Below are 25,083 nucleotides of genomic sequence, written 5' to 3' on the forward strand. Positions count from 1 at the left end.
GAGGGAATATTTTCCAAGACCAAATCTAAGTTCTACCTCACCTGCTGGGGTGACCTTTATATCAATGGTAAATTCAAAGACATGACACAACTTTTTCACAAAGCCCCGGTGTCCTCTATGGATATTTTTCTCAACACGCGTCTGCGGCAGGGTATACAGGCGCACACACCAGCATACCCTAATGAGCCCCCTACATTAGCCCCTGCGCACAACTGAGGCTGCGCACCCCGTGTCTACTTTATACCACAGTCTATACACTGAACTAGATTACACTCCTTGTACGGCACGCGGTAAATGGAGCGCGGAATTGGGGGAAGACATCACAGACCAACAGTGGGACTATTGCTGCAAACAGACCGAAACTGTTTCCTCGAACAGTCGACTACGCATTACACACTATACATTTTTGCACCGCTTATATTATACACCTGCTCGATTGCACGGCTATGGACTGCGCGACAATGCTCGCTGTGATAGATGCAAGGCACACAGCTGATTTCTTCCATTTGTCATGGGATTATGGGGCAGTACACTTATACTGGCAACAAGCGTTTGAAGCTTTGGAACACATGACTCTTCTAGAAATACCGATGTCCCCGTTGCTTGCATTATTGGGGTATGCAGAGGTGATACCAGCTGCCCATCGAAAATTTGTCGCCTTTAGCATGGTACTGGCCAGACGTAGGGTGGCTTGCAGGTGGGACAGAGGCAGAGCACCAACATTTAAGGAATGGCTTACAGACCTGATTTTATGGCAGGAACAACTAAATACATATGCTGAATTATTGCCAGCGCCTTCCAGACCACAAGACATATGGGCCCCCCTCACTATGTACCTCATTGAACACCCACTGGTGCCCATTTCTGACACAAGTTAGTGCCTCATTACGATGTTTGCTCTGGAGTGCACATTATTGGGGGAGAGCGCTTTCAACATTACTGACATTAAAGGCGGCGAGGGAGGTGGCGAATCTTACGTATGAGAACAGCAAGATCTCAATTTACCCGGACTATACGCAGCAGGTGCAGGAGCAACGAAAGTCATTCTTGGGGGTTATACAGAAGCTACGGACGATGAACCTGCAATACATGCTGCTCTATCCTGCCAAACTGAAGGTACTGTCTCAGGGAAAAGCCCACTTCTTCGAGACCCCGGGAGAGGTCTGGGAATGGTTGGTGGCCCAGGGAGAAGATGTCCCACCGGAAGTGGAGAGAGGCCCCCGTGGGGCAGGCGGCCACAGCGGAAACATCCCGCCAGGCGTAGGCATATATCGGAGCCGGTGGCGAGCCAGGATGGAAGCAGAGTTACAGTGGGAGCGGATGGGGCTCTGCAGTTGGGACCGGCGGGAGCAGAGGAGGGGCCGGAGCCTTTGTCGGTGCACCCGGCGTGCCCCGAAGAAATCTTGGTCCCGGACACACTGCTGGCCTCGGAGGGAGAGGTCCTGGCCGCAACCTTGGCGATACCGGAAACTGTGGGGGTTGGGACTCCTGTCCGGGGGGTGACGTCTTGAAGGGACATAGAGTCCAGGCGTGGGAAGAGTCTGGGAAAGGACAGGACGCTAGCCGTGGTTGAGGTGCCCGCATTAGGTGGGGTGGGGCTGATGACTGGATCCAAGAGGGATTTACCGTTCCTGTGGCATTAGAGAAGCAGGGGAGGGAGGGAGGTAGGTGGGGGGACTGGGTGCTTAGTGGGGAATCGGTCAGGTCGCGCCTGAAATGCATGGTTGGTAACGGGGTCAGAACGGGGGTCGGGGCGGGGGGGGGGGAGTGGCGGTTTGAGTGGGGGGGAATAGTTTGGTTGTGTGAATGGGGTGGCTGTGTACGTCCTGGCACCAGCGGGGTAAGGGCACATTGGCATGTTTGGTTGTTGCTGGTATAGTGCTCGTGGGAGGGGGGAGGGGGGTATTGTTGGGGGGGATGTTAGAGGGGAAAGTTGATGACATCAGTCGTATTGCAGGTCAGGTACCAGAGGGGGCCTACGCTGGGACACGTTGGCCATGGCGCGGTGGAGTGATGAAGAGGTCATGGGATACAAGTTTTTGAGCTGGAATGTGAGGGGGCTCGGCTCATGCACAAAGAGATGCAGGGTCCTCTCCTTCCTTAAACGGCACAAAGTGTCGATAGCGTGCCTCCAGGAGACCCATTTCGTGGATGAAGTGGCGCAGAAGTTGGGGAAAAAATGGCGGGGGCAGTTGTTTCATGCGTCCTTTTCTACATACGCCAGGGGGATCCTGATTTGGGTGGTGCTGGGGGTGCCGTTCGCCATCCAATATGTGGAGGCGGACATCGAAGGCCGATACCTGCTCCTCCGGGCGCGATTAGATGGCAGGGAAATAGTCCTTTTAAATTCCTATGCGCCAAATATAGATGACCCCGCATTTTTTAGGGCCTTGCAGGACGTCTTGACTTATGATCTGGGGACCCCGATACTCTGGTGTGGAGATTTCAATTGTGTCCTGGATCCGGTACTGGACAGGGTGCCCCCTCGGCAGGGGACAAAACCACGTATGACTGACCAACTCAAAAAAGTGATGGAAAACTTAGGGGTGGTGGATGTTTGGCGTCAAAAGAACCCCACACAGAGGGTGTTCACCTGCTTCTCTCCCACGCACAACACCTATAGTCGGCTGGATCGGGTCTTGGTGGCGGATGAGAGGCGGGGTATGTCAGTGGAGGTCACCCACCTGGCTCGCTTTTTATCGGATCACTCACCAGTGGCGTGCGTGGTCCAGTGGGGACCTCCGGTGGTCCATCTTCCTACTTGGAGGCTTCCGGCGGACCTCCTCCGGGACCAGGTGGGGAGGGCCCGTGTGGCAGCAGCCATAGGGGACTATGTGGACCTCAATTGGGGAACAGGAGACATTGCGGTGGCCACAAAATGGGAAGCCCTGAAGGCGGTGGTGAGGGGTGCATGTATGGGGCTCACCTACGGGGTCCGGAAACAGCTTCTCCGGGATCTACAAAAAGAGGAGGAGTTCCTCCGACAGATTCAGAGGGTGGAGGACCCCAATGAGGCGCAACAGCGGGAGGAAGGGGAGGCGTGGACAAGGGTGCAGGACACCTTAGATAGATTGGACAAATTCACTCTGGGACAATATAGGCAGCGCCTCCATAGAGAGGGGGATAAATCGGGGCAGCTGTTGGCATGGATCCTGCGGAGAGAGCAGACCCCCGAGCGTATCGTGGCCCTGCGGGATTCCACCGGCCGAGTGGTGTACTCGGAACAGGAGATACTGGGGGTACTCCAGACTCATTTGCGGCAGGTGTACGAGGCGGCTCCAGATATCTCAGAGGCCCAATACTTGCCATACCTCCAAGGGCTGAGTTTGCTGACCCTGGCGGACTCGGATCCGGAAGGATTGGAGGAGGGCTTGTCATTGGCAGAGGTCCGCGGAGCGCTGGCCAGCTTGTCGCGTGCTAAATCGCCCGGCAGTGATGGTTTCCCCTCGGAGTTCTACCAAGAGTTCCAGGATGAGTTGGCCCCGCTTCTGTTGCAAGTATTTCATGAGACGTTGGAGAGGGGTGACCTCTCACAGACCATGGCCCAAGGAGAAATTTGTATGATCCTCAAACCAGGGGGAGATAAGTATGATCCATCGTCCTACCGCCCGATCACCATGTTGAATACGGACGTCAAAGTCCTAACGAAATTGTTGGCCACTAGGCTGGCTCCACATATGGGGCATTTAGTGCACCAGGACCAATGTGGGTTCATCCCGGGGAGGAATACGGCAATGAATCTCAGACGCCTGAACCACATTCAGCATGAAGTGAGTGGTAGGGAAGAACGGACGGTATTGGTCTCTATTGATCTGGCCAAGGGCATACTTGCAGGAGGTCCTTCGGAGGGTGGGCTTAGGGCCCAAATTTCGCCGGTGGATACAGATTTTATACAGCGCTCCGAGGGCGAGGGTGCGCCTGGGTGCCGCGGTATCGGGGGAGTGGCGGCTGGGACGGGGCACGAGACAGGGATGCCCCCTCTCGCCGCTACTTTTCGCGCTTGCAATTGAGCCGTTCGCAGTTACGATCCGGGCGGAAATGGAGCAATGGGGAATCCAGGTGGGGGATACGCGAAATGTAATATCGCTCTATGCAGATGATGCCTTGTTTTATCTGAGTTATTTTGTTAACAAAAGTCCCTAGCTTAATTTTAGTTAGGAAGTAATGATTCTGCATAGACTTCAATGAGACCTATGTGAGTTCCTCCTGTGTCCAGCCGGACAGAGGAGCATTTAATCTTAAATAGTCAAAGAAATGTAAGTAAAAATTGAAAAGGCTGATGAAACAAGGGCACAGTCCTGTACCGAGTTTTCAACAGAGAGAGGAAAAGAAAGGCCAAGAAGTGAGAGGCAATTACAAATTGGTAACAGGCAAACACATTTTGGAGCGATCATGGGGGCTTACAATACAATGAGCGACTTCAGGTAAGCTCTAGCCAATAGTATCCACGGTACATTTAAACAATTGCCATAATGTGGAACTATTATAACAAGTCGACGTAACGTTTCGATCCCTAGCTCCTAGTATACAGGGATCATCATCAGGACTAAAGGATATGTCAACAAAGTAATGCCTGGTAGAATTATAACGCCTATGAACATTGAATAAAAGGAAGGAGAGAATAAAAATACAAAAAGTCAGCATTTGCGTACTCAGAAAGACAACATGTCAATTGTCATTTATGTGCTCAGGAGTGGAGCCGCATGCGACAATTGGTGATGGGAATAAACAAGTGATGAAGAGACTTGGTGAGATAATTTGTACGGCGACGCACTTATGCTGGAGGTGGATGCTAGACAAGGTGACAGGTGATGGGTAAGGCCTGTGACTTAATTGTGAAGAAAATGGTGCATGAGAAGAAACGGTAATTAGTGCGCCTAACTGTCATGCGGTGCAAGACGCCGGTGTCAAGAGGTAGTGATAACCGTGCATAGCATCAGAGTGGACTGAAAGGATAAATACCTAGGGGAGGGGCTTGGGTGGAATAGAAAGGTAGATTGTATCTCCAAGGAGGTGATATTCTTCTTGCTGCAGGACGATGCAGCTCATGTGGTCAGCCGCGTTGTGATATCTGAAACCGCACATTGGTTAGAACTGAACTAAGTGGGTGGCCACGAGGGAGTCTTAAAGGAGAGCCTGCTTACCGTCGAAAAAGGGAGACACGCTTTAGAGTCAGGGAATGAGGAGCGCGTCTGGGTCTTGAAGCAGAGTGGCAGCTACCTGTGCTGTCCGTAGTATTTGAAGCGCTGATGGCGGAAGAAAAGGAAATAAAATTGGCATGCGGCAATTGGTGAACTGACCGCGAATCTCCTGACAGGGGGGGCTTCTGTGCGGGACAAGAGAAGGGCTTACCGTGATTGGAATGATAAAAGCGGCACGCTGTTGTTTCAGGGAAGACTGATGAGGTGCGTCTATATCCAATATTCAGCCGGCAGCTACGATGGCTGTCCGCGTTTGTAGGAAGGTGGATATCTGACTATGGTTACCCCCAACTTTTTGCCTAGTGTCTAGCTGGTTTTTCGACTTAGTTGGCCTGAGAGCCTGCCATTCAGGGTCTCAGGCTGTCTGCTCTCTCTTTAAAATGGACTCCATGTACCCTAGGTACATAACCAATTGGTAAGGATCACCTTATTGGACTCTGTACAGTGTACCCTAGGTACCCAGGGCATAGGTGTACCCTAGGCCTCCCAGGGGCTGCAGCATGTATTATGCCACCCCTGGCCTGGCCTTCCATTTTGACACAACTGGCTGATCACTCAGCTGGGGCAAGGTCGTGTAATCACCCCTTGCTTAGGTGTAGTATTCCTATACCTAACTTACATATAGACACATGTGTACCTATCAGTCACTCCTATGGCAGGCCTTAACAATCCTGGAGGAAGAGTGCTTGGTAACATGTGAGATGGTGCTCTAGCATGAGCTGAGCCTGTCTGCAGCTTTCGGAACCATGTCCTTATAGCTGTTCTATGATATAGCCTACCATATACTCTTAAAGTGCCTTATAATCTTAAACGGTTATGGTAACTATGGTTTGGCTTTATCAAAACCTGTCGTGTAAGGTGTCTAACACTTTGGAATAATACCCCCATACCATTTCTGGTGATGAGGATATTATTCCTCCCTTCTAGAGGGAGAGACATGTTAAAATCCTACTTTGCTGTTTAACTCTAACCAAAGCCTCAGCATCACAAAATGGATGCTGCTGCCACAGACACGAGTCTGACCCCCTGCTGCTGGGAGTGATCCTGGCAAGGGAGGCTTGGACAATAGGTTTCCTGCTTGGGGAGGTGCTAGCACCTCCCCAGACAGACTTTAGTGTATTGGGGCAGGGAGGGCTGAAAGGAATGAGACATGCCTGGGGCACACAAGGTGTTCCTTGCATAGTCCAGTTCAAACCGGCGCTGGGGCACTTCAGCCCCAGCTCTGGCACGAAACTGGACAAAGGGAAGTGGGTGTAACCACCCCCTCCCAGGTCCCACCCATAAGGCGTGACCTAGCAGGTATCCCAGCCCCCCAGATTAGTATAAGAGTGGGAGTTGGGCCTCAAGACTTTAGATTATCCTGAACCTGCAAATCTGAACAGAAACTCTGGACCTTCGACATTCGACGAAAGAAGAAGACTGAAGAATCTCCCTTGTAGCCAAGGAGTGGCTACCCTGTGCAAACAGGCACCATCAAGAGACTACCCTTTGCTTTGTCCACGTTCTACGAGGAACCGACTGCAGAGCCTGACCAGAGCCTTGACTTCCAGACTTCTCCGACCCTGATCCACATCTACAGCAGAGCTGAGATCCGTGGAGGCGACGAGCGACCGGCTACCTGGAAAAAGTGGCTAGTAACTTAAAGCGCAGCTTCTGAGGTACCCTCGAAGTTGTGCACCGGGGATTGAGAAGCCCCAACCCCAAGCACCATCTGCACCGAAGATCAGCCCCCCACACTCCACGAGTCCTGCGTGGGGCCCTTCAGCATTTTCCTGCTTGCCGCGTCTGTCCGGTTGCTTGCCCGCTGGCTAGTGGCCTTTGTGACGACGCACCCTGAAATCTTCTGCGCTGGTTTGGCTCCTCCAGACTGGCTCCCGCTTCTCTGCAAAGAAGAAGCACCCCAGACCTTCCTGGTCTGCACCAGAAGCAAGTCCTTCATTCTTCGTGGGTTCCGCTTGCCAAGGCTTGGTGAGTCCTAGTCCAACTTCGACGCCGCCGACAGCAAGAGCCGTCGTGGGACAGCTCGCCTCCTGGTCCTGGTCGTCCACGACGCTTCCTGGTCCTCCTGGCTGCAGCGACAAGCTTCACCTTCACCTGCAATCTTCACGACATCGCCTGGTTCCACGTGGTCACTGGCTAGTGACCTTGACTCTGTCCCTTCTGCTTGCAGGCTTCTTCTCTTCTTGATCCCAGCCTTGGGATCCACCGGACACTCTTCACTGACTGCCTGTCAGCATCTTTCTTCAGGCATCCATAGGAGTCGACGACGAAAACGAAGCATCTTCACCCCTATGCACTCGCAGCCTGTGGGCTAGGTAACTTGGGTACTCCGGTGCTCATCAGGATAGTGACTATCCTAGTGTCTAGTTTTCAAGTCTCAACTTCCTAGCTACTCCGGAAGTGTCCTAAATCTACCGTTTTCTAAACTGTACTATTGCTATTGACTTTTACGCATTACGCGTGAGTGTTTCCACTCTGCACACGAATCCCGTGGGCCTCCCACTTCCTAACTAACGCTAGTGTAGTGTAGCCCCAGCGATTCCCTAGGCCTAGGCCTATTCTGTTTCCGTGACAGTGGTTCTTATACCACTTACTTAGTATATGGTTTGCGTGGCCCCTAGGGCCTAACTGTATTACTTACCTGTGTGACTTAATGTATGCTTAAATAAGACTGTGTTGTACTTACCTCTAATCTCATAAAGAGTGCTGAGGGTTTGACTAGAATAAATACACTTTATTATATATATATATATCTGTTGTGGTGTCCTTTCATTTGGTATTCAAGGGATTATATATGGTATCACAGCTGGCTTCACATGCCATTCAGAGTTTAGCCTAAGACTGCTCTTGTCCATGCTACCACTAGGATAGCTGGTCTATAAGGTTGACTTTACAACCAATCACCATAAGGGTATTTGGACTGATATAAGGTGTACACTAGAACTAGTGACATCATACATCAGGCCAACTTCTCACAGCGTTCTGCTAAATGGAGGTGGAATCCCGTTAGTAGAGTGAAAATAGGGAGGGGGACAACCGGTGTACGCTAGGCAAGCGCTTACCTCGTCCGTGTCTTGCAGCCGCAATGGGGTGTCCAAGACAGTCGACAATGCTGACTGGTCTAGGACGGGTGAGGATTGGTTTATGAGAAACGAACGATAGAAATGGAAGAAGGGCTGTGTCAATGCAATGCGGGGGCCATTTTGAATTGGGAGGAAGTGGTGTATGATTCAATAAAGTTACAACAATCCCGGTGATTTGTGAGTGAAACAGGTCGTGACAACAAGTTAAAATGCATTACATTCAAAAAATTACGAACAATTTACATGTAAAATGTATGTCTGGACTTATAAGTAACACAGATTCTGTTATTCAAGGAATATGTTTAAAGGAGCGTTGTCCAATCTTCAGACCTATTTAGGCCTTTTCGGATTGAGTCATATGTGATAATTGCTTTCAGTTCCTCTTTGTTTAAGATCTGGGCCATGTTGCCTCCACGTGGTGGTAGTTTAAGCACTTTCAACACTGTCCAGCGAATGTCGTCCTCATTGTGATTGGCCTCTACGAAGTGATCAACTAGTGGCGCATTCGGAGTCTTGCACCTGATTCGGCTTCTGTGCTGGCAGATTCTTGTTTTTACTTTCTGCGTAGTTTGGCCTATATAGATCTTTTGGCATGGACACATGATGAGGTAAATTACATTTGCAGTGTTGCAGTTAGAAAAGGAATTACAGATTGCTGTGATGTTGTTAAAGGTGAAACTTTTACCTTCCATTGAAAACACACAAACATTACAATTTCTGCATTTGAAATGCCCTAGGATGGGCGGGAGGCCCCAGGTGCCCTCGAGAGTAGAAGTGTTGACAGTGGAGGGCAGAGCCGCGCGGATCAGGTGATCCTTTAGATTTTTGTTCTTTTTAAAGGCAAAAAGTGGTTTGTCTAATGTCAGTGTTCCTGCATTCAAGATGGGCCAGTGAAGGAGTATCATTTTTCTCAGTTTGTTTGAGACTGGCGAGAAAGTGGTTACACAGGCTAATCGTTCAGTTTGTTTTTTTGGTTTGGGGGTTAGCAGAATTTCCCTCGGACAGTACCAAGCACGTTTAGAGGCATTTTTAATGATTCCCTTTGGGTAGCCTCTTGCTTTCAATTTTGAGGAGAGATAGTTTGCTTCTCTAAAATAGTCGGTCTTGCAAGAGCAATTTCTCCTTATTCTCAGGAACTGGGAATAGGGCAGTGAATCTCTGAGGGCCCTAGGGTGGTTGCTTGTGTAATTCAGTAGAGTATTATGCTCTGTTGGTTTCCGGTACAGTCGTGTTAGTAATTCCCCTTCACAGTGGAATATTGTAAGGTCCAAGAAGGCAATGGATTCTTTGTCAGTCGTGACAGTGAATGATAAACCTGAACAGTTATTATTCATCCAGTGTACAAAAGATGTTATGGATTCTGTGTTCTCCTGCCAGATTATAAAGATGTCATCTATATACCTGCGCCAAAGGCAAATGCATGGGAAGAAAGGGTTGGAATCAGTGAGAATGACATTGGATTCTAGTTGGTCCATAAACAGAACTGCCAGATTTGGGGCAAAAATTGCGCCCATTGAGGTTCCTTTGATCTGTTGGTAGTAGGTGTTGTCAAAAAGAAAAAAGTTTCGTGTGAGGCAGATTTCTAGGAGTTGCAAAATAAACGTGGTAGGAACAGCATGGGGACGTGGTCTTGTGTCGAGAATCTTTTTAATTGCTAACAGGGCGGTTGTCTGTGGTATGTTGGTATATAGTGATTCAACATCCATAGTGCATAGTGTTTCATATGCTGGGTTGTATGGATGATGTTCAACGAGATTGATCATTGCCATTGAATCCCTCACGTAGCATTGTGTTTTAGGAACAAATTCTTTTATAAAGAAGTCTACGCATGCACCTAATGGTTCTAAGATGGAGCCGCAGGCTGAAACAATGGGACGGCCTGGGGGGTTGGTAGTGTTTTTATGAATTTTGGGTAGTGTATATATGACTGGGGTTCGTGGAGTTTTCACATTCAGGTAGATGAATTCTTTTTTGGAAAGAAACCCAGTGCTGAGGCCATCTGTTGTTACTTTATGGATTAGCTCCTGAATTTCTTTTGTGGGATTTTTTGCCAGTATCAAGTAATGATCTTTATTGTCCAACTGTCGTTGAATTTCAGCGACGTAGGCTGCCTTTTCTTGTAGGACTATGCCACCACCTTTGTCTGCGCTTTTAATGATTAGCGAGTCTTTCTCTTTGAGTTGACCGATTGCTAATTTTTCTTTCAATGTAAGATTGAAAGGAATGAAGTGTTTGTTGTTCTGGATAATGGCGAGATCTTTTAGAACCATTTTTTCAAAGGTGATTATTTCAGATGGGATCATTCCCGCTGAAGGGGAGAAATTAGATGGTGGTCGAAAAGGAGTGTTTTTAATTTGTTCAGGAGTGGGGTGCAGTTGGAAAAAGGCTTGGAGGCGAATGCGTCTGAAAAATCTGAGAAGTTCTGTATGGAGTTTTATCTGAGAGCACCGACAGAGGCGCGTCCAGTCTTGCTGCACCACCTGGACCGTTTTGGGGAGGCGTCGGGCCTGAGAATCAACCGTAGTAAATCTCTTATCTTCCCGCTTTCGGGCTTTGATGCAGTGCCCTGCGAGGACCTGCCGGTGCTTGGGTTGCGCTGGGAACTAACAAGTTTCCGGTATTTAGGTATTCAAGTGGCAGCCATGGAGGGATTGGCGCTCGCACGGAATATAGACCGGGTGATTGCTTCACTTCGACAGTCTGTGACGTTTTGGAACACCCTGCCGCTTTCCCTAATGGGACGCTTAGCTGTAGCTAAGATGGTAATGCTGCCGAGGACATTGTACGTCCTCCAGAATACGCTGTGCCCTCTCCCTCCTAGGGTCTTCCGAACCCTCAATTCGATGCTGACGTCCCTGCTTTGGGCGGGGGGACGCAGTAGGGTGGCCCTCAGGACGGTCGTCCGCTCCTTTGCGGAGGGGGGATAGGAGGCAATGAAACCAACAAGAAGGTGCACAGTCCGTAGAAAAATAGCAAAACAGTAGTTAATGTAGAGAAACACGAGAGATCCTACAAATAATTGAGACAAGCCCTCCGCAGGAGGTAGGAGTCCATCAGCCCACCCTTATTGGCGGAGCCTCGTCATCTGGTACTCCTGGGAAACGCTGTCTTGGCCCATAAATGCAGATCCCCAGGGACTCTGCCTAGGTGCACCGGACAGTGATAACCCAAAAGAAAATCAACTCCTGCCAGGGTCTGTGCCCAAGTAGTTGAGGGCTCCAGTGATGTGCAGTGCAAAGAAGTGAAGTGAAGTTAAAAATGAATACTTGGTCAAAAAATATGTTTAATGGGAATCAACCAAGTTTCATGACTAAAAGAACCTATAGTCTGTCATATATTTCTACAGGCTAGTCTTTGGTTCATGTGAGCGTGTGGTCGACATGTTTCAGCCGCTAAGGTAAATTTACCCGGCTTTCTTCAGGACCGAAAAAAAGTGCTACTGCAAAACTAATGAAAAAGTGATAAACCTATACCCATACACCAAATGTGAATGTGGGATACCGGTGTGGCAATTGCCACCCTACCAAAAAAGGCTCAAACTAGAGCGTAAGAACGATGTCTTCATTCCTAAAAAAGAAAAATATATATGAGAACCTCATGTATATCAAAACACAACTACTGATAGCCACAGGGTAAAGCTGATTCAGCATCACCTAGATCAACAATAAAACTCCATAATGATGTTTCTAAATACTAAATTAGTATACAAATTTGAAAAACACTCACCCAGCTTTGTGTGGGAGAAAAGCCTCACCTCACCCGGCTGACTGCTCGGAGAAGGAGGCACCGCTCTGTTTAAATGTGGAGAAAGAAAACAAGACAGATTGCCAAAGGATGCCCGTCTGTTCAAAACTCAACACACATATTTTAAACAAATTAAAAAGGAACCCAAATTAATTAAAAAAGTCCGAGACCTCGTGACCGCCCATCTGAATAATGTTAAGGAGATGTCACTTTGAAACGTTCTATCTGACAACTAATTTGGCCATGGTCAGAAAATACAATAAGTGATTGTAATTATGTGGTGAAAGAGCTGTCAACAGAATTCTAACAGCTAATTCTGTTTCAGAAAACAAAGGGCATGCTATCTTCCCCTTGCTTATCCGTCAGCATCTCTGACTAGCTTGCTGTCTGAAAAACCTTTGATCGAACGGAGAGGGTGCTACTTAGTAGCAATCGTATCAGACAAGCGCGTTCTAGAGTTGCAGTCAAAAGTACGTGCAATCTTGATAGAAATAAGTCAAAGACCCCATGCCTAGGTCTATAAAGTTAGCTTAATGTCTCTTAAAGACTGAAGGACCTGTAAGGCTTCTTATATGACCTGGGGCAAATCTAGCCACAAAAGGTTGGTGAGTAACAAAGGTGAAGAAGGAAACCAGCCCTGGGAAATATGGTCGAGGGTCAACCAGCCAGTTCTAAATCCAGGATTGTATTTTAAGGATAGTATCCAGAACTGGAGTGAACCACGAGCACAGGCCGCCTGCCTCCTCACCTGTCCGTCGATACCTCAGACTGGCTCACGAGCTGTCTGGGAGGCATCGACCGGATGGGGAGGCTGTTATTTGTAGTACTCAAGTGGGACGCAAATTGAATTCAGCTGTTTGTTCAGCTGTTTCTCTACTCGTACTGCACCGCGTCTATGCGAGGTATCGCGCATGCGCCTAAAATAGACGCTGACAAGAGTGCGCACGCGTTAGTGTCAGACACAGCGCTGGTGTCGCTTGTGATTATGAGTGTATTCCGAGCTGATCGGAATGGTCAGGACGATCAGGACAAGACACAACTATATAGGATCAGCCAACCGAATACGATGCGGTGTATAATGTGCATCCCACCCTTCCTCGGGCCTCGTGTGTCTAACGCGCATGCGTCGGGGAATAAAGGAATCAGCCCGCGCATGCGCTAGACATCGTAATATCACGGAGCCCTGTGTTTAATGCCAAACAGGTTAAGCAATCAAATGTATCTGAAATGTGGAGCACGGATGTAGTAGACTTGGCTACTTGTATATGGTTAAATGTAAATGATAAATTCTTGCAAAAAAGTGGTGATATGTAATCAGTAATTGCCACGAGCTCGGATGACCATAAGAAAAAGACCAACTACATTAGAGGTACAGTATAGAGCGGACTTTGTGAGTCTAACGAGCCCGCACAGGGAGGCCATGAAATCTTTCTAAGTAAGCCTAATACATGGGAATAACCTGGGTAGATGTAAAACCCAGTCATCAATATTACCCAATGAGGGCACTTACATCTTGCAATTTGGTCAGTTATGGATTATACCTTCTCTAGGAATAGGGAATTGAAAATATAGAGAAGGCACCTAAAGTGGCAAGGACACCATGAATGTGGCAGTTGGTGATGTATAATCCCTTCTTGAAGTACATGTAGTGTCAGTCTACAGTGCACAATCTCGTGAGACTATAAATCTCCGCATACTATGGGATGTCGTGATGGCATTTGATCAGTCGACATACAACGATGTCTATAGAGAAGGGTATGTCTACTGAAACCTTGGGTGCCCACAAAGCTGTCAAGGTGTATATGTAACAAACGTTGGCTAAGGCTACTCGTAACGATAGAGTGACTGACCTAGATCAAACAACATTGTTTCCTGGAGTGATTAACATAGAGACAGTCTAACCGATTCAGGTATAGACCGAGGCCCATGGGATGTTGTCGTTCAGTCCTTTAGTATCAGTTTTCAACTTGAAAATCCATTTTTGTTCTTTAAGAAATAAGAACTGGGCAACGTCTGTTATGTGTTGAGGAATAAACGGGCGTTCGAGTACTAGCCACCTTAGATCCTCAGCCTTGTGTTTTTTGGCTAGAAAATGCTCCGTCATCCGAGTGGATTGTCTCACGCAGCGGATAGTACTTTTGTGCTCGCTAATGCGGAGTTTCACTTTGCGTGTGGTGTACCCTATGTAATGTAGGGAACACGGACACGTGATTCTGTAGATGACGCAGTCTGAATTGCAGTTCGTGTGGTTGTGTAATACCCAGGGACGTCCTGTGCCTATGTCCACCGAGACGGTCTTAGTGGTTTGCGGGCAGACACTACAAGTTCCGCAAGGGAAGTGGCCACGAACTGGGGGTAGTGACCACAATGTGTTCGTTTCAGCTGTGGGATGTGCCAGCGGTCTGGTATGGACAAGACTGTCGCGCAAACTAGGACCCCTCTTGAAGGCAAATAAGGGAGGCGAGATCTTGCCATCCGCTATGTTCAATATTTGCCAGTGTCTCCGTACTATTTTCTGTATTTGGCTGGACATAGTACAGAAAGTGGTGACGAATGTAAGTCTCTCATTAGTGGTCTTGAGCACATCAGTGTCCAGTAGGGCGTCACGATTGTTATTTGACGCCCGTTTCCAAGCTTTACGTACCAGACGTTTTGGATATTGCCGTGTTTCTAATTGTCTGGCAAGTGCCTCAGCATGTTTGTCAAACAGTTGTCTGGTCGAGCAGTTCCTGCGAACCCGCAGGAATTGGCCGACTGGAAGATTTTCTCGGAGTGCCCTCGGATGATGGCTATTAAAGGACAGCAACGAGTTTCTGGACATAGGTTTCTTATATAGTTCAGAACTCAGTGAGTTTTCATGAACAAAGATGGAGATATCCAGGAAGGCCAAACGATGTTTATTGTACTCAATGGTGAAACGCAAGTACGCATTCTGCTGGTTTAACCATGAGTGAAAAGCATGAACTTCGTCACTAGTGCCCCGCCAAACCACAAGGATGTCATCTATGTATCTCTTCCACAGCAACAAATGATGACGATACGGGTTGCTGTGGTTGAGTACAATGTCCTGTTCGAAAAGATGGACATAGAGGTTGGCGAGGCTGGGCGCGAAAACACTGCCCATTGAAGTCCCTGATGTCTGGAGGAAGATCTGGTCCTCAAACTTGAAATAGTTCTCCATCATGGCTAGTCTGGCACACTCCATGATGAAAGGTACAGGGGTGATGCTGTCCAGAGAACGTGCTTCCAGAAGGCCTCTGATGGTGTCGAGGGTCTCTAGCTGGGGGATACACGTATAAAGTGACTCAACGTCCAAACTAGCCAAGAGATCGGTGTCCGAGTTGAACTCTATCTCTGGTAAGAGTCGTAGAACGTCTGACGTGTCTTTAAGGTAAGTTGGCATCTCACTGACCATTGGTCGTAAAAACACGTCTACGAATTTGGACAGAGGTTCTAGCAGCGAGCCGATCCCGGAGATAATGGGACGGCCAGGAGGCGGTCGTTGCTGTTTGTGAATTTTGGGGAGGCAGTAGAAGTAGGGCATCACTGGGTTGTTGGTCACCAGGAATTTTGCCTCTTGTGAAGTTATCCATCCTTCTGCCTCCCCCTCCTCGACCAGCTGTTTGATCATCATTTGTTGCTGTGGAAGAGATACATAGATGACATCCTTGTGGTTTGGCGGGGCACTAGTGACGAAATTCATGCTTTTCACTCATGGTTAAACCAGCAGAATGCGTACTTGCGTTTCACCATTGAGTACAATAAACATCGTTTGGCCTTCCTGGATATCTCCATCTTTGTTCATGAAAACTCACTGAGTTCTGAACTATATAAGAAACCTATGTCCAGAAACTCGTTGCTGTCCTTTAATAGCCATCATCCGAGGGCACTCCGAGAAAATCTTCCAGTCGGCCAATTCCTGCGGGTTCGCAGGAACTGCTCGACCAGACAACTGTTTGACAAACATGCTGAGGCACTTGCCAGACAATTAGAAACACGGCAATATCCAAAACGTCTGGTACGTAAAGCTTGGAAACGGGCGTCAAATAACAATCGTGACGCCCTACTGGACACTGATGTGCTCAAGACCACTAATGAGAGACTTACATTCGTCACCACTTTCTGTACTATGTCCAGCCAAATACAGAAAATAGTACGGAGACACTGGCAAATATTGAACATAGCGGATGGCAAGATCTCGCCTCCCTTATTTGCCTTCAAGAGGGGTCCTAGTTTGCGCGACAGTCTGGTCCATACCAGACCGCTGGCACATCCCACAGCTGAAACGAACACATTGTGGTCACTACCCCCAGTTCGTGGCCACTTCCCTTGCGGAACTTGTAGTGTCTGCCCGCAAACCACTAAGACCGTCTCGGTGGACATAGGCACAGGACGTCCCTGGGTATTACACAACCACACGAACTGCAATTCAGACTGCGTCATCTACAGAATCACGTGTCCGTGTTCCCTACATTACATAGGGTACACCACACGCAAAGTGAAACTCCGCATTAGCGAGCACAAAAGTACTATCCGCTGCGTGAGACAATCCACTCGGATGACGGAGCATTTTCTAGCCAAAAAACACAAGGCTGAGGATCTAAGGTGGCTAGTACTCGAACGCCCGTTTATTCCTCAACACATAACAGACGTTGCCCAGTTCTTATTTCTTAAAGAACAAAAATGGATTTTCAAGTTGAAAACTGATACTAAAGGACTGAACGACAACATCCCATGGGCCTCGGTCTATACCTGAATCGGTTAGACTGTCTCTATGTTAATCACTCCAGGAAACAATGTTGTTTGATCTAGGTCAGTCACTCTATCGTTACGAGTAGCCTTAGCCAACGTTTGTTACATGTACACCTTGACAGCTTTGTGGGCACCCAAGGTTTCAGTAGACATACCCTTCTCTATAGACATCGTTGTATGACGACTGATCAAATGCCATCACGACATCCCATAGTATGCGGAGATTTATAGTCTCACGAGATTGTGCACTGTAGACTGACACTACATGTACTTCAAGAAGGGATTATACATCACCAACTGCCACATTCATGGTGTCCTTGCCACTTTAGGTGCCTTCTCTATATTTTCAATTCCCTATTCCTAGAGAAGGTATAATCCATAACTGACCAAATTGCAAGTTGTAAGTGCCCTCATTGGGTAATATTGATGACTGGGTTTTACATCTACCCAGGTTATTCCCATGTATTAGGCTTACTTAGAAAGATTTCATGGCCTCCCTGTGCGGGCTCGTTAGACTCACAAAGTCCGCTCTATACTGTACCTCTAATGTAGTTGGTCTTTTTCTTATGGTCATCCGAGCTCGTGGCAATTACTGATTACATATCACCACTTTTTTGCAAGAATTTATCATTTACATTTAACCATATACAAGTAGCCAAGTCTACTACATCCGTGCTCCACATTTCAGATACATTTGATTGCTTAACCTGTTTGGCATTAAACACAGGGCTCCGTGATATTACGATGTCTAGCGCATGCGCGGGCTGATTCCTTTATTCCCCGACGCATGCGCGTTAGACACACGAGGCCCGAGGAAGGGTGGGATGCACATTATACACCGCATCGTATTCGGTTGGCTGATCCTATATAGTTGTGTCTTGTCCTGATCGTCCTGACCATTCCGATCAGCTCGGAATACACTCATAATCACAAGCGACACCAGCGCTGTGTCTGACACTAACGCGTGCGCACTCTTGTCAGCGTCTATTTTAGGCGCATGCGCGATACCTCGCATAGACGCGGTGCAGTACGAGTAGAGAAACAGCTGAACAAACAGCTGAATTCAATTTGCGTCCCACTTGAGTACTACAAATAACAGCCTCCCCATCCGGTCGATGCCTCCCAGACAGCTCGTGAGCCAGTCTGAGGTATCGACGGACAGGTGAGGAGGCAGGCGGCCTGTGCTCGTGGTTCACTCCAGTTCTGGATACTATCCTTAAAATACAATCCTGGATTTAGAACTGGCTGGTTGACCCTCGACCATATTTCCCAGGGCTGGTTTCCTTCTTCACCTTTGTTACTCACCAACCTTTTGTGGCTAGATTTGCCCCAGGTCATATAAGAAGCCTTACAGGTCCTTCAGTCTTTAAGAGACATTAAGCTAACTTTATAGACCTAGGCATGGGGTCTTTGACTTATTTCTATCAAGATTGCACGTACTTTTGACTGCAACTCTAGAACGCGCTTGTCTGATACGATTGCTACTAAGTAGCACCCTCTCCGTTCGATCAAAGGTTTTTCAGACAGCAAGCTAGTCAGAGATGCTGACGGATAAGCAAGGGGAAGATAGCATGCCCTTTGTTTTCTGAAACAGAATTAGCTGTTAGAATTCTGTTGACAGCTCTTTCACCACATAATTACAATCACTTATTGTATTTTCTGACCATGGCCAAATTAGTTGTCAGATAGAACGTTTCAAAGTGACATCTCCTTAACATTATTCAGATGGGCGGTCACGAGGTCTCGGACTTTTTTAATTAATTTGGGTTCCTTTTTAATTTGTTTAAAATATGTGTGTTGAGTTTTGAACAGACGGGCATCCTTTGGCAATCTGTCTTGTTTTCTTTCTCCACATTTAAACAGAGCGGTGCCTCCTTCTCCGAGCAGTCAGCCGGGTGAGGTGAGGCTTTTCTCCCACACAAAGCTGGGTGAGTGTTTTTCAAATTTCTATACTAATTTAGTATTTAGAAACATCATTATGGAGTTTTATTGTTGATCTAGGTGATGCTGAATCAGCTTTACCCTGTGGCTATCAGTAGTTGTGTTTTGATATACATGAGGTTCTCATATATATTTTTCTTTTTTAGGAATGAAGACATCGTTCTTACGCTCTAGTTTGAGCCTTTTTTGGTAGGGTGGCAATTGCCACACCGGTATCCCACATTCACATTTGGTGTATGGGTATAGGTTTATCACTTTTTCATTAGTTTTGCAGTAGCACTTTTTTTCGGTCCTGAAGAAAGCCGGGTAAATTTACCTTAGCGGCTGAAACATGTCGACCACACGCTCACATGAACCAAAGACTAGCCTGTAGAAATATATGACAGACTATAGGTTCTTTTAGTCATGAAACTTGGTTGATTCCCATTAAACATATTTTTTGACCAAGTATTCATTTTTAACTTCACTTCACTTCTTTGCACTGCACATCACTGGAGCCCTCAACTACTTGGGCACAGACCCTGGCAGGAGTTGATTTTCTTTTGGGTTATCACTGTCCGGTGCACCTAGGCAGAGTCCCTGGGGATCTGCATTTATGGGCCAAGACAGCGTTTCCCAGGAGTACCAGATGACGAGGCTCCGCCAATAAGGGTGGGCTGATGGACTCCTACCTCCTGCGGAGGGCTTGTCTCAATTATTTGTAGGATCTCTCGTGTTTCTCTACATTAACTACTGTTTTGCTATTTTTCTACGGACTGTGCACCTTCTTGTTGGTTTCATTGTGTACTTTTGGGATTGGAGGTGTTTCAGTCCTTAAACCAAGTCCCTCACTTTGACCCTCGTTTAAATTTGTTGTTTGGGGGGATAGGAGGCCCCACGCTTCGACTTATATTATTATGCAGCGCAGCTTCTCCCAGCAGCCAGATGGTTTGCAGACACAGATGTGTGGGAGACGAGGTTATTGGCGGGAAGGGCCACAGCGAAGGAACTTCAATTGGCTTTGATGAGGGGGTCGGGAGCGGACGCTGCGTTGCCCTACGTGGTGAAACATACAGCACAGGTATGGCAGCGTTTTATCGAACGGGTCTTGGGTGCGGCGCCCTTCCATCGGGATTTACCAATCTGGATACTGGCCCCCAGATGTCCTACCGGGACTGGAAAGAGGGGGGTTGTGAAGTGCTGGCAGATCTGTACCCCTCGGAAACCTTCCTGTCCTTTGAACAAGCGGAGGAATTTTATGGCCTTAGAGGGGGACAATATCTACATTATCAGGGACTGCGTGCGGTGGTGCGATCGGTCTGGCAGCAGTGCCCGGAGATACCTCCGATGACTCAGACCCTTCATGTAATGCGGACGTGCGGCCGGGGCCGCAGATTGATTGCGTTGCTATATGCGGAAATGAAACGCGACTCGGCTCCTCCGGAGCCTCCGGCGTGGGCGGCCTGGGAAGCGGACTTGGGAGAGCCATTAGATCAAGGGCAACGAACGCGAATCGGAGCCTTGACGAGGCGAGTATCCTGAAACGCGCGATTCAAGCTCACCCATTTTAACTTTATGCACCGCACCTATCTTACCCCGAAGTCGCTGAGTCGATTTGGAACGGGCAGGGGGGACAACTGCCCTCGGTGCGGCACAGCAGGGGCAGGATTCTTGCACTTGGCCTGGGATTGCCCGCTGGTGGAGAGGTTCTGGATTGGGGTGGTAAGCCGCGTCGCAGCCGCCACTGGCCTCCGGGTCCAGTGGACACCCCTACACTGCCTGTTGGCCCTGGTTCCCAAGCCGAGGAAACGGAAATTATCCTATAAATTGCTGCAGTTAATGCTAGTTTTGGCTAGGCGTAGGGTCGCGATTACCTGGATGGGGCGGAAAGCCCCGGAGCTTGACACATGGCTCAGGGATGTGCGGGAATGGACGCTGGCGGAAGAAACGCATATGCAGTGTTCTAGGAGGGATGAAAAATTGCAGGAGGACCTTCTGGCGTGGCGAGTTCTGTGTATGGAAGGATTGGCGGTGGAGGGGCAGTTGTCACAGAGTGAGTCGGAGGGAACAAGTGGAGAGTTGTATTCCCCGCTACCCTCTGAGGGGGAGGGGGGCGGGGATGACGGCGAGGCTACTCCTGTATTGCACTGAGCTGGGCTGGGCCGGATTCTCACACGATATAGACTGTGATCTGTCTCACTCTGAAGCACTACATAAGTATATGTGTTTTGATTGGACCTATCTGTACTGCTTTTCACTGATGTCGGGGGGAGGGGGGAGTAACGAGATTGTATGTTTAACTACGAAAAATAAAGTTTAAAAAAAAAAAAACATTACTGACATTTGTACTGAATGTATAGAATGTTTGTTTCTATTTACTGTGAAAGTTCCCTTCTAGGTTTCTGCATTATACTCATTTACAGGAGATGCCTTTTGGGAGACGCCTAGCTCCAGACGACCAGCAGATGTCACATTTAAATGACTTGCATGCTAATCTCATTAATGCATAAGATGATGTAATATGTATGGACATGTTCAAGTGAATATTTATGGAATGGAACCACAGGTTTGACATGTTAATTTTTGCAGAATAAAATTTAATTAAAAAGAAAATTGTTTCATGTTGCAATATGTGCTGATTCTGCACCATAACCTGCATGGAATCAAGTCTGGATGACTGAGTAAATATTCTTTTTTAAGTACACTGACAGTTATACACAGGCAGCTATTTCAGTCAGTTTGCCTAGGAGACGATCATTGCAAATTGGACGGCAATTCTGAGCTCCTGAGTGGGTCAAGACAGTCTAGCAAACATGGCACCTGAACTGTTGAAAAAGAAGTCCTCGAATATATAAGATGGACAGGTTCAAAACGCTGATAGTGGGGTGCCACAGGCTTTTGTAAGATTAATCGGTAGACAGAGAGCTGAAGAATAGCATACTCTGTCAAAGTATAGGTTGAGGTGCTGACGTGATATGAGAGTTGAGCTGTAGACAGGTCTCGAGTTCAAACTTTGGTTATTTTTCTAGGTCTTTGGTTTTGGATAGAAAGTGGTCAGCTAGGGAGTGACATGGTGTGGTGTTCGTTTGGAGGGTGAGTGTTCCACATTCAGCAAAGTGGTGGTTATCTTGTAAAGGTCCCTGGTTGGACGCTGGCTTTGTAAATGTGAATGTGACGGGAGTAGTGTAGTCTTTTCACCTTTTGGACGGCAACTTTACATATTAAGGCCTGATATTGCAAGTAATTTGCTCATCAGGCCTTTGTTTATTTACAGTATATTTCCTGAGATATTTAGCTGAATTTGAGAGAGTTCAGCTCTACGATAATTTCATCAGCTTTTCAATATAGATGGGTGGTCATAAAGATTTTTGTTGAGAAAATGTCATCATGGATTTATGTCAGCCAGTGATTGAAACATTAAACTGAGACTATTGGGTTGGTAGACAATGACAAGGTAAGCTGAGCTCAGGTGTCAAACTACCATGGTAGATATTCTAGCACCTGTGGCTGTAGCCTTCAATGAAGGGAAAGATAGGTGCACATCTAACTGAATTATAGACCGATCAGTGCAGGTCACATGATTTTTTTCTGTTAAGTGTGGAGAGGGTCTAAAAGGCAAAATGCATCTAGGTTATTCCCAGCAACATAGGCAGTGTCTCAAATCGTTTGAACTAGATTCAGAGATTTCAGATTTTCAAAGGCCCTCTGGCACCAAGAAAGCAACGTCAGTGATAAATGTCCTACATCCAGCCTTAATAATCGCTCATGTATCAGCTTCAAATACATTTTGGAAAAACAACTACTAGCTTGTAAGTTTATGAAACCACATACATTTTAAGAAATACAAGTTTTTCATTTGAGAAAATACTAAGTTCCACCCAAAATTCTTGTTATTTTCATGAAAAACTAATTTTTTGAGTAAATAGCAGGTTTTTGTTTTTCATCGTACACATGGGGTCCCCGAACAATTGCATGCAACTTTCGACAAATTCTCACCTCTACTACTACCACAAATAAGATACTTTGGTGAGGCATCTTTGCTAGGACTATCAGTCCTAAACATTAGAAGAAGATCACTTTCATTCTTTCCTATTGCAGTACATATAGGGTAGGGATTTGCTTCTAAAATATTTTCTTGACAGCACTTATCATAACTTAGGATGGCCAATTCCTTCCAGGCTAGCTTGCCCCAAGGAGTGTGGATGAAGGGCAAATTCCATTTCCCCCCCAAAAAAAATTCCATTAAAATAATCTTTACAAATTTTAAAAGTACAATTTTAATAAGTTAGAGAACATTTGATTATCCAGGTTTGAAAATCATTAACTAGTGACTAGTGCATTCATCCAAGGTTAGCACGCATCAATAATTGTACTTTGTTCCTGCTAACAGAGTTTCAGTATGTTTAAGTACAACGACAGTCTGTACCTTATGATGCCTCCAATGTTGGGATAGAATTCTGCCATAAGCACACCGCCGCCCACAACAGCCATGTTCAGAAACAACACATGGAAAAAACTGTGGAGACAAAAACAAAAAACTATTAATTGGCAGTTAATAATTATGCTATTTTCAAGCGAATGTCAGTATCGAACACCCCACGATGACAGATTCCGCCAGTAGCCCATTGTATAAGGTAACAAATCACTATGTATGTATCATAGAACAGAATCTCCCTGTGATCGATGCATGTATTATTCAAAATGTCAACAAAATAATTTTAAAAAAAATAATTATGCTATTTTCATGAATCATTCTCTCCTCTAACATAAGAAGCATGTCTTTGTACCTATTAACAAGCATGTTCACAAAAAGTGCTAAGGCAACACAATTTCAAATCTAAAGGACTGCAGTTCTGTGCCTAGTGTTAGGTATGGAAAAATCACATGCAGCCCTAAATTCTGATTACTTAAATAAGTGCAAAACTGACATCATCCAGCAAGGAAGGCATGTAAATCAAGGCAAATTGCTGTAGTTGAGTCGTGGATCCAAAACTTAGGAACATATGCAATAAGCAAATGTGGGAGCCGGCCTCGTGGCGTGGTCCTGTTTCCCCGCGCTAAGCCGCACGAGGTCCCATGCACATCGGGACTCCTCCATCTTGGATTGCACGTCACTCCACGTGACCATCTGTATGACCCTGCTCTACCCGGCCTCGGTCCCAGCGAGGCCCGACATCGAGACGCCAACCCCTGGCCCGGGGGATACCACGTGAGCCCTTCCCACTCCCGGCGGAGGGGAGTATCGATGGGACCCCCAACCGTCTCTCCACACCTGGGTGTGACCGCCCCACAGCTCTCTGGGGCCTGGCGCCTCTCCTGCTGGGCGTCTGGCCGCTCCCTACCCGGCCTCTCCGCCCCCTCCGGGCGCAAGGGTCCGGACATCAAAGGGCTCCCGTCCTATATCTGGGGCGACCCGACAACAGGGCAGCAGTTGTATCCTGGAGTCGAGCGCCCTGCTGATCGAATCGCGGCTGACCCCACGAAGAAGACTCACCCGGAACCACCCCTTGAGCCCTGCTGACGACGTTGCAGCTCCGCCGTGCTTAAAGACCTTCACGAACCCTTGGGGCCCTTCTGACGCTGTCGCGGCCCGACCTTGTTGAACCTTACCACCGGAGCCCAGCTGACCTCGTCGCGGCTCGACCGAAGCGGACCTACCACCAGAGCCCTGCTGACCGTGTCGCGGTTCGACCTAAGCGGAACTACCATCCGAGCCCTGCAGACGCCGTCGCGGCTCTCCACGTCCGAGCCGCTCTGAGACCAGCATCCAAGGTCTGGCGCAGAGCCCTTCCGTGCCTGGCTGGCACTAAGACTGTCCCAACCCTATCCTCTTGAATGAACACTGAGACTCTGACAGGATCCCTCGATCCCTCTGTAAATATTGCCCGTATTACTGCTGATAAAGAATCTAATCTCGCAACTACTATTGAGTCCTGTGTGGTGGTGTTACTGGGCCTAGTACGATCATAGGAGAAAGACCTCCCCGAGGAGGCTTCTCAGCGGCGCTCGGCTATAACTTTGCGGTAGGAAGGTGCCGGAATAGTCTCCCCGACTACCCGGCGGGCCTCCCTCCAACATTTGGTGGCCAGCGGCGGGATCCGAGCAAACGCAATCGTACAAGCAAGTAACGCAACCACTACCTGACCAGACGAGAAGAGAAAAAGGGAACCATGGATGGCCAAGAAGCAACCGTGGCCGCAACCTTCCAGTTGGAGAAACTGGAGGAATACACCCACAAGGAACTCAAACAATTCTGCAAAGACAAAGGGATCCCAACCACAGGATTGGGCACCAAGGAGGAAATGCAGAAAGCCCTGAAAGCCTGGGCAGAACCCGAGACCCCTCCACCCCGAGCCGAAGGGACCTCGGCCCGGGACGGAAAC

The 25,083-nt window shown here is 47.8% G+C and overlaps 1 protein-coding gene across 1 annotated transcript in view; it reads right to left on the reverse strand.

Moving 5' to 3' along the window:
* SLC38A9 (solute carrier family 38 member 9) overlaps positions 1-25,083 on the reverse strand; it is a 345,812-nt gene that overhangs the window by 25,823 nt on the left and 294,906 nt on the right. The window contains exon 14 of the mRNA XM_085631309.1: positions 23,127-23,216. Coding sequence (XP_085487435.1) covers positions 23,127-23,216 — 90 coding nt within the window. The remainder of the gene's footprint in view (positions 1-23,126; positions 23,217-25,083) is intronic.

This window comes from Triturus cristatus, chromosome 2_1 (genome assembly GCF_964204655.1).
Source record: "Triturus cristatus chromosome 2_1, aTriCri1.1, whole genome shotgun sequence".
Taxonomy (NCBI): Eukaryota; Metazoa; Chordata; class Amphibia; order Caudata; family Salamandridae; genus Triturus; species Triturus cristatus.